General features: G+C 40.3%; 1 protein-coding gene across 1 annotated transcript; it reads left to right on the top strand.

Moving 5' to 3' along the window:
• Positions 1 to 4,944: 4,944 nt before the first annotated feature.
• LOC146623763 (uncharacterized) lies at positions 4,945 to 9,740 on the top strand. The gene is made up of 2 exons (XM_085363350.1): positions 4,945 to 5,867; positions 9,710 to 9,740. Exons 1-2 carry the CDS (start codon positions 4,945 to 4,947, stop codon positions 9,738 to 9,740), a joined length of 954 nt encoding a protein of 317 aa, XP_085219476.1.
• The last annotated feature ends 354 nt before the right edge of the window (positions 9,741 to 10,094 follow it).

Raw genomic sequence — 10,094 nt, 5'->3', positions numbered from 1 at the left:
TGTACTGTTCAAACACAGGGATTTTAAGTGGCACCATAGTGGGTTAAAACAAACAAACAAACATAAAAAAAAGACATGTCGGTTTTTCCTGTGACTTTCATATTGTGGACAGTTAGAGCAAGGAATGCCAATTTCTCATGGTGAATCTTCAAAGACAGAGCAGAGTGGGTCTGCTTCAGTGGCGCACTGATCAGGTAATGAAAGCTGAACTTGTGTGAATTTCACTCTGGGTCAAAACTCAGATGAGCAATGTTCTGCCTGTAAAACATTGGTTTGATGTGTAAGTAACTAATCCACACCAGGATTATTTATAATAAAAGAATTTTTTTTTAAATTGTGGATTTACTACTTTTCCTTGATTATTAAAGGACTACAACACCCAAACTAGTCATTACCTTTGCTTTAATTTTTCCTTTTTTTTATTATAGCGAAAGTAGTCTTCAGGAAAAGTTCTCCAGGCTTCTTGAAGGACATTCAATTCAATTCAGTTCAATTCAATTCAATTCAATTCAATTTTATTTATATTGCACCAAATCACAACAACAGTCGCCTCACAGAGCTTTATATTGTACAGTAGATCGTACAATAATAGATACAGAGAAAAACCCAACAATCAACAATATGACCCCCTATGAGCAAGCACTTTGGCAACAGTGGGAAGGAAAAACTCCCTTTTAACAGGAAGAAACCTCCGGCAGAACCAGGCTCAGGGAGGGGCGGTCATCTGCTGCGACCGGTTGGGGTGAGAAGGAAGACAGGATAAAGACATGCATTCAAAGCTCTTCTTTGGATGTTGGCTGCCTTTCCTTCCCTTCTCTGTCAAGATGATCCCACTATTCACTAATGTTGAGGTCCAGGGTTTGGGGAGGCCAATACACAACTGATAGCATTCCATAATGTGTTTTTCTATTTGAAGATGGTGGTGTTGTAAATGCTATTGTATAATTACGTTAGCACAATGGTGATAGGAAGTAGGGGTGGGTTTTAATAATCGATTCATCGATTAAAATCGATTCTGGATTGGATAACGTGACATTGATTCATTAAAATCCTGAATCGATTTTTTTATATAAATGTATTTTGCCCAAAATTCCAGAATCTCAGGTGAAACGTCACAAAATTTTGACGACCACCAAACATTTAAAACAGTAAATGAGAGCAGGTACACGGCTTCTGCACAAAGACGTAAACACAAAGCGCGACCCGCAGATCAGAATCAGTGAGATGTGGCCTTTCTCACCCGACCGCACGGACACGGTCGGGGCTGAAAGCTGACAGCTCGCTGATTCTGATGTTTCGGCGGGTCCGCGCTTTGTGTTTACGTCTTTTTTGCACTGATTCTAAAGCTGTTAGTTTGATCTCTCTCCAAACAATATTGACCAAACCAGCAGCAGCAACCCTGTTCGAACATAAGAGTGTCCATAAGTGCACGTGGCACCAGGACGCTCTAGGCCGTAGAGTGATGTAGGACACATGTAGCTTTGGAAGATGGGTGCAACATTGACTGTCCAGCTCAGCTCAAAATTCAGTGTTTAGACATTTTCCTAGCTCTCCCATCTTCTTCTTCTTCATCCTCCTCCTCCCTTGGTCTCCTCCTCGAACCGCCTGGTACTGGGTTGGGGGGCAATAGCACAGGAGCATCCTGGCCATTGTCTCCATCGTCATCTGTGTCACTATCAGGAACACTTTCAGTGTCGCTCTCAGATCCCTCATCTTCCCACCACCTGATTTCATCAATAATTGGATCTTCTTCTGCTACATTATTGTACACGGGTTGTTCTATTTCTAGAGGTGGATTTCTTTCTGTGTAATCTCCTGCTCCCATCTCTGCTCTATTAATGACCAATGGTCGTTCTATCTGTTGGGGTGGATTTCTTTCTATGTTATCTCCTACTCCCATCTCTGCTCCATTAATGACCAAGGGTCCTGCTATTTCCTGGGGTGGATTTCTTTCAATGCCATCGCCTACTCCCATCTCTGCTCTAAAATTTTCCCAGGGTCCTGCTATTTCCTGGGGAGGATTTATTTCGATGCCTCCTACCGGAACATCAACTGCCTCCTCTTGTTGTGGCAGTTGATTATCAACTAAACCACGCAACTGATTGATTTCAATCCAGGGGAACATCCTGTCAACTGCTCTAAGATTTCCCTGTTGCAGCAGTGCCAAAAGCAGCTCATTGACTGCTAGTCCTACACCAACATGGTTTTGTTCACCATCGTCATGGTTTTGTGAGCCGTCTCCTCTATCCATTTTTTGAAAACAGTCTGCTTTAATAGACTGGAGGAAACTGGTCGGTACAGCTGTCAAACTTTAGCTGATTGGTACAGAACTTTTAAAATATCCTTGAAAAAGAGTTTAAATCTCTTTAGGAAACTGTTTAAAAACACGAAGCAAATGTGAACTAATCGCAACTGATTGCTGTGAGGAACACTGCGAACTAACGGCTATTTAAGGATTTTCAGATCAAAGTCAAGATTTTGATTGGTTGTGCTTTGAGCTGACTTTTGTGACGTCATCGAATTTGGTTCATTGTGATGACGGTCAACGTTCTGCTGATGAAAAAATGTCGCCGGTGACTGAAACTTTTACAGGAGAAGCATTTCCCACAAAGCCTTGAATGAATTATAGTGACAGAAAGGGGCCACAAGATGACGCCATTTTTCACGTAGTAATTCGCGCCTCAGAGACGTCGTTATTTTTCAAAAAGAAAAAAGAAAAAGAAAGAAAGAAAGAAAGAAACAGCAACAACTACTAAACAGAATTTTTACACGTTCATTGCACATTTGTAGGAATGTTTAAATATTTACTTTTTATTAATTACTTTTCATTTTATCTTTATTTTTAAAATCACTGTGCACTGGCAAACCGGGGAGGTGGTCCCCATCTTTAAGAAGGGGGACCGGAGGGTGTGTTCCAACTAAAGGGGGATCACACTCCTCAGCCTCCCTGGGAAAGTCTATGCCAGGGTGCTGGAAAGGAGAGTTCGTCCGCTAGTAGAAACCCTGAAGACCAAACCGCTGTTGACTTAGCATGATCTGTTCTCGTACCTTGTCTGTAAAGTCAGCGCATACACGGCGCACCAGTTTCGCCGTTATAAATCTCTGGAGGCGCACATCCAATTCACCAAGGACTGGGTGCAATTGTGAGTACGCCGTCATTCAAACCAAGTGAAGTCAGCTTGAGTACTATGAGTAAAATGCGTTTGATTTCCCTCCGAACATTCAGATTAGTGCAGCATAAATTCATTCATGAGGGGAAATTACAGTGAGAACGTGTGGAAGCTCTGTTAGATGGATGCCATAGTGAGTTCAGTGCACTGATGTGACATTGTCCTGAAGGATTTAGTTATTCTCTATGGTTAATGAAATTACACTAATTAATTCATATTTATTATAAATAATCCTAATTACACATCTTGCTTCCGTGTTTGTGTGCTGTGTCACTAAATACATTTTAGTGACACATTTTATTTTAGTTTTATACATTGATTAATGACCTGCAGAATCGCCTGCAGGTCCCTCTGTTGTCAGCATGAAGCTGTAAACATTCATTCTTTGAATCTCCACTGGAGAAAATCTACATGTATACAGAGGGAATGCAATCCACGCTTCCCGACACATGTTTCTACTGTATATCCTGACCATTTACTATTTCCTTCCCACCCATATCTGGTGTATTTGGAATAAAATATTCTCATCTACTTCATATTTCATTATATTTTTATTCTACTAAGTTTCTTCTCAGAATATGATAATATAAAAAAATTACTGAACATAAAATGATTTGTTTATTATAGTAAATTAATCTATTATAGTAGAATATAGTAAATGATAGTAAATTAAACTAATCTATAGATGCAGAAAAACTAGATCCTCAGTTACTGAAAAGGTTATCTAAGAAATCTAAGGTACTGGAGAAAGAGATTTCAGTTTCATTTTACTTAATGTATTTTATGAGTATCATTATTATGCTTTAACAGAGAAAGCACATTTAAAAGCACTAAAACTGAGCAACTCTGTCGCAAACGTTGAGCAATACACTCTCTGGATCATCTCGAAACCTGAGTGTTGGAGCTATTTGTTCTTTATTTTTTATTATTTTGAAATTAGTTAAAGTTTGTTAGTTTATTTATATTTTGGGGTTTATTTGTCGGTTAATATTTTGTTTTAAATGATTTGTTTGTTTGTTGTTATTTTGTTAAATTAGTCAGTAAGAGCTGTAGGGCCATTTTGTTTCTATAAATAAAGAGACTGGTATAGGACCAGCATGCATTGGGGTGGGCCTATGGTTTTTTACCAGAGCAGGAGAAGCAGTAGGAAGGATCTTGTTATTGCTTGCCAAATGGATAAATAAACCAAAATCAAAACTCTCAACTAAAAGGTTTGGACAATGGACTTCTTTTGCCTGCGTACGAAATATTACCTCAGTGCAGCAGTGGCTTGTGGACTTTAAGTTGTGGGACGTTTAATCATACAAAAGTAAAGGAATTGCCACTACACAAAGTAAAAAACCTTCCCGTGGACAAAGGAATAATTCTTCATTAATGGATATAAGGATTTCAAGGATCACCGTCGAACTCGAATAAAAGTTATTGGATCGTCTGGTGAGTAATCCAGACGGATTTGATGTTGAAGCCTGGATCAACATGTCACTCGTTCGTCAAAGCTGGTGAGTGATAATATTGTTTAAGCCGTAAAGGAAAACGGTGAAGCTATTGGAGTTTAAAGACATTATTTCACTACAAAGACTGATGAACTGAGTTTTGACGTACTAAATTGGTGCAAAATTGGATCGCTAATTGAAACATGCCAACGCCCTCTGTGGAAATGTTTGTTCGCTGCAAAAGGCAGGTAAATGGATGTCGTGTTTGTACTTTAGGCTATGGATTCTCAGTGTGCTGTGCATCTTTATAAAGTTTGAAATAATCCAAGAAGACAATAAAAATGTCGGATATTAAGAGTAAACGAGAGGATGACACTGAGATGCAAGCAGAGAAAAGAAGTGTTAAATTTACGCCAAAAGGTTTGGATTTGTATATAAAGACATGCCAAGAAAAGCGCAGTTCAATGTGTAAGCAAGCATCTAAGTACATGGGGAAAATTTCTGCTTTAATGACCTCACATGAAAACGTTAAGGAAGTGTCTTCTGAATTTGGGAAGTTTATTAAATGCTATCAAGATGCAAACGCTTTGCAAGAATCCTTTTTAAGTTTGCCACTGCCAGAAGATGAAGTGAAAAGGCAAGTTGCACATTTTCAGTCGAAGGTGACAGCATTCTCTGTTTTTATGGACAAAGTAAAGGTTTGGTTGCAGGAGGCGGGCGAGCCGTATACTGAACAAAACAATACTGTTCGCAATGATAAAGCTGTTGAAAGTTTGGATGAAATAAAACCTGAAGACAGTGTCTCTAATATCTCAAGTGTAAAACCACCTTCAAAAACCTTGTCACAGCAAAGTCGAATTTCATCAACATCTTCCGCACGCATTAAAGCTGCGGCTGACAAGGCAGCGCTCATGGAGCGACTGGCTGCATTAAAGAAAAAACATTCTATCGAAGCGCAAGAGGAAAAACTGAGAAAAGAAAAGGAGAAACTGAGAAAAGAAAAGGAGACATTATCCTTGGAAACAGAGCTGGCAGCCACTAATGCAAAGCTTCGTGTCTTAAAAATAAATTCAGTTTGTAGCTCTGAGCATTCTGATGGAATGAACTCTTATTTTGAAAGAGGGCACGTACAAGAAGCGCCTAGTTTAAATCCTTGTGCCGATACATTTGTTCCAACATCAAGAGATTACTCTGGTATAAATTCTGCATCTGAATCACAAGTAATCGTACCTAGACAAAGTCAAACCCAACATCAGGTTGATGATTCAGCTCAAGTGACGCAGCAAACACAGCCTCAGTCTCCTACTTTGACTGGGAACTGCACGAAGGAGATTGTAAATATTCTGCAAAAACAAAATGACATCACTACTTTGCTTGTAAAACAAAACTTATCTTCTGTCCTCCCCGCCAGAAACATCCCTGTGTTTGATGGAGACCCTTTACAGTACAGATCATTTATGAATGCCTTTGAAAATGGAGTGGAAGCTAAAACTGATAACTGGAGCGACTGTTTGCATTTTTTAGAGCAGTTCACTAGGGGGCAGCCTAGAGATTTGGTGCATAGTTGTCAGCACTTACCACCTGAGCAGGGCTATTCCACAGCCAAAGATCTTCTTGAAGAACATTTTGGGAACGAAAATAAAATTGCCTCTGCATATATGGAGAGGATTGTGAGTTGGGTACCTATTAAAAGTGAGGATGTGAAAGGTCTACAGTCATTCTCTCTTTTTCTTCAAGGATGTTCGAATCTAATGCAGCAAGTTGTTTATATGAAGGAGTTGGATTTGCCCTCAAATATGAGAATGGTTGTTATGAAACTTCCATACAAATTGAGGGAAAAATGGAGAGTTGTTGCCTATGAACTGCAGGAACAAAATGGTTACAGAGCAGTATTCACTGATCTGGTTACCTTTATAATAAAACAGGTAAAAGTAGCATCAGATCCAGTGTTTGGCAACATCCAAGACTCACAATCTGGAAGCAGCTTTAAAGCTTCAAGTTCTACCAAGCAAAGGAGAAAAGGAAGTAGTTTTGCCACTAATGTCAGTACAGTGCCAGGAATCAAAGCTCAATCAACTGGAAGCAGAACAACTTCCGTTGTTCTGCGTAGTTGTTTGTTTTGTTCACACAGCAACCATTTACTAGAGAATTGTAAGCAGTTTAAAGCTAAAACGCATCAGGATAAGTTGACTTTTATCAAGGAAAGGGGAATTTGTTTTGGTTGTTTAAAAGTTGGTCACACAAGCAAAGACTGTAGGAGTCGTTTGGATTGCGACGTGTGTCACCAAAGGCACCCAGGGGTTCTTCATATAGAGCGAAAGGATCCAGGTGCGTCTTCGGAACAAACTCAACAGAGGACAAACTCTAATGTCAACTTTTCAACTGCAACCACTCAGACATGTGGGTATATTGGGGCTGGTCATGAAGTTGATGCAATTTTTTCTATAGTTCCAGTTCAAGTTAAGAGCCAAAAGAGCAATAAAATTGTGCAAACCTATGCGTTTTTGGATCCTGGAAGTTCAGGTACATTCTGTACAGAAACTCTGGCAAAAAGACTGAATGTAAAAGGTAAAAAGACCAATATCTTTTTGAGAACAATGAGTCAAGATAGGATTGTTAGTACACAAGTTCTGTCTGGTTTGGAAGTGTCTGGTTTGGAAGCAAATGATTTCATGCCATTGCCAGATGTTTTGACTCAAAAGACTATGCCAGTTTCTACAGTTAATATTCCCCAGCAAAGCGACATCGATCAGTGGCCTCATCTTAAACCTGTTAAACTGTACAACGTTAATGCAGATGTGGAGCTACTGATAGGCACTGATGCTTCCAATGTTTTGGAGCCATGGAAGGTGATAAACAGTGTGGGAGGTGGACCTTATGCTGTAAAAACAAAAGTTGGCTGGGTCATAAATGGTCCCCTGCGCACTGGAAGTAACAGTGGAAATAAAACCAACTGCACTGCTGTAACAGCCAATAGGATTTCTGTTGAGCGTCTTGAAGACATGTTGATTAAACAGTACAATCATGATTTTAATGAAAGATCATCAGAGGAGCAGACTGAAATGTCTAGAGAGGATCTGTGTTTCATGGATATTGTTAGTAGTTCAATAAAGCTTATTGGAAATCATTATCACATTGATTTGCCTTTCAGGAGAGAAGGTTCCAGTTTGCCAAATAACCTCTGTGTCGCGGAGCAGCGTCTCCAGAGTCTCAGACGGAGATTTGAAAAGGATACTCATTATAAGGATGAATACACTAAATGTGTAAACAACATGCTTGAACGAGGATATGCCGAGTTTGTGCCTGTAGATGAGTTGCACAAAGATGATGGAAAGGTGTGGTACATCCCTCATCATGGAGTGTATCATCCCACAAAGGGCAAATTAAGAGTTGTATTTGACTGTGGAACAACTTATAAAGGAGCATCATTGAACAGTCAGCTTCTACAGGGACCTGATCTCACAAACTCGCTGGTTGGGGTTCTGATCAGATTTAGACAAGAGCCTGTTGCATTAATGGCGGACATTGATTCCATGTTTCACCAAGTTCACGTCTCAGAAAAACATGTCAACTTTCTCCGTTTCCTGTGGTGGCAACATGGCAACACTTCAAGGTCTGCACAGGAATGCAGGATGAAAGTGCATTTGTTTGGAGCTGTATCTTCGCCAAGTTGTGCAAATTATGCTCTACAGAGAACTGCAGATGATAATGCACAACAGTTTCCAGCTGAAGTGGTTGATACAGTCAAAAGAAACTTTTATGTGGATGATTGTTTGAAATCTGTTGCTTCAGAAGAGGAGGCAGTGCACATGGTGAAGAGGCTGACAGATATCTGCGCTAAAGGAGGATTTAAGCTTTCAAAATGGATCAGCAACAGTCGCACAGTGCTCATGTCAATCCCAGAGGAAAGAAGAGCAAAGGAAATTAAGGATCTGGATTTGGACACAGATCAACTTCCAGTTGAGAGAGCACTGGGTTTACAGTGGTGCATAGTAACAGACAAGTTCCAGTTCAGAACCTCCCTGCAGGACCGTCCAACAACCAGAAGGGGAATTTTGTCTGTGGTCAGCTCACTGTATGATCCTTTGGGAATCTTGTCTCCCTTCAGTATGCCAGCTAAACTGTTGCTACAAGAGCTTTGCCGACAAAATTTGAAGTGGGATGAAGTTATTCCCCACTCTCTTTCCCAGCGGTGGCGTGATTGGCTGGAGGATCTCCAGCTGATTTCAAAGTTTAAAGTGGAACGTTGCATTAAACCAAATTGCTTTGGAAGACCAGATAGGGCACAACTTCATCATTTTTCTGATGCAAGTCAAGATGGGTATGGAACGGTGTCATATTTAAAGTTGGAAAAGAATAACGTCACGCATGTTGCTTTTATCCTGGGAAAGGCTAGAGTTGCTCCTCTCAAGCAAACTACAATTCCCAGGTTGGAATTGACGGCTGCAGTTCTTGCAGTTCGGGTGGACAGGCTTCTGCAAAAGGAGCTGCAAGTCAGGTTGGAAAAATCAGTTTTTTGGACTGATAGCACAACAGTACTGAAATACATCTCCAATGAAACCAGAAGATTCAATACTTTTGTTGCAAACAGAATTGCTGTTATTCGGGAAGCAACAGATGTGAATCAGTGGAGATACGTTTCTTCTAAGGAGAATCCTGCAGATGACGCATCCAGAGGTATGAGAGCTGGGGATCTCCTCAAATGTAGGAGATGGATAAAAGGGCCAGAATTTCTCTATGAGTCAGAAAAGGAATGGCCTAAACTGGATGTGGAGTACAGTGTAATTTCTGCAGATGACCCAGAGGTCAAAAGGGACCTGACAATGAATGCCATTGTGAGAGAATTACAAAATCCTACCAGCTATTTTATCCTCTACTTCTCGTCTTGGGCAAAACTTAAAATCTCTGTAGCCTGGCTTTTAAAGATGAAAGAGGTCTTGGTGTTGTTGGCACAGAAGAGGAAAGAGTTGCTTGCTGCAGGTTTGAATAAGAATGATCCGGAAGGTCAGAAAGAAGTGGAGATAAGAATGGAAAGATTTAAGACCACTTTGAAGAAAGGAAATCTCACTCCAGAAGACTTGGCAAAGGCAGAACAAGCTATTCTTCAATATGCACAACAACAGAAATTTACGACTGAAATGGCTTTAATCCGCAATGGCCTCAAAGGAGTCTCTAAGGGAAATTGTCTCTATAAACTTGATCCAGTGTTGGATGCAGGAATCCTCAGAGTGGGTGGCCGATTGAATAAAGCAGCCATGCCTATGGAATTAAAGCATCCTGTAATTTTGACAAAAGATATGCATGTGTCAACACTGATTTTACGCCATATCCATCAAAGGTTGGGACATGCAGGAAGAGCACACATGCTGTCAAAACTAAGACAAAATTACTGGATACTAAATGCAAATTCTGCTGCCAGGAAAATCATCTCTCGTTGTGTCACGTGTAGACGCAACAGAGGAAAGTTTGTTGAACAAAAGATGGCGGATCT

The sequence above is a fragment of the Diplotaxodon limnothrissa genome, linkage group LG10 (genome assembly GCF_057381915.1).
Source record: "Diplotaxodon limnothrissa isolate DT_005_m linkage group LG10, D_limnothrissa_male_GT1.1, whole genome shotgun sequence".
NCBI lineage: Eukaryota > Metazoa > Chordata > Actinopteri > Cichliformes > Cichlidae > Diplotaxodon > Diplotaxodon limnothrissa.
Note: the sequence above shows the minus strand (reverse complement) of the source record. Positions and strands in the feature narration are given on the sequence as shown.

Bases quoted from the DNA above. Each gene is read 5' to 3' on its own strand.
- LOC146623763 (XM_085363350.1), top strand. From the start codon at position 4,945: ATGTCGGATATTAAGAGTAAACGAGAGGATGACACTGAGATGCAAGCA. The intron at 5,868-9,709 runs TTCAGCTCAAGT...AAGCTATTCTTC, and splicing joins ACCCAACATCAGGTTGATGA to AATATGCACAACAACAGAAA.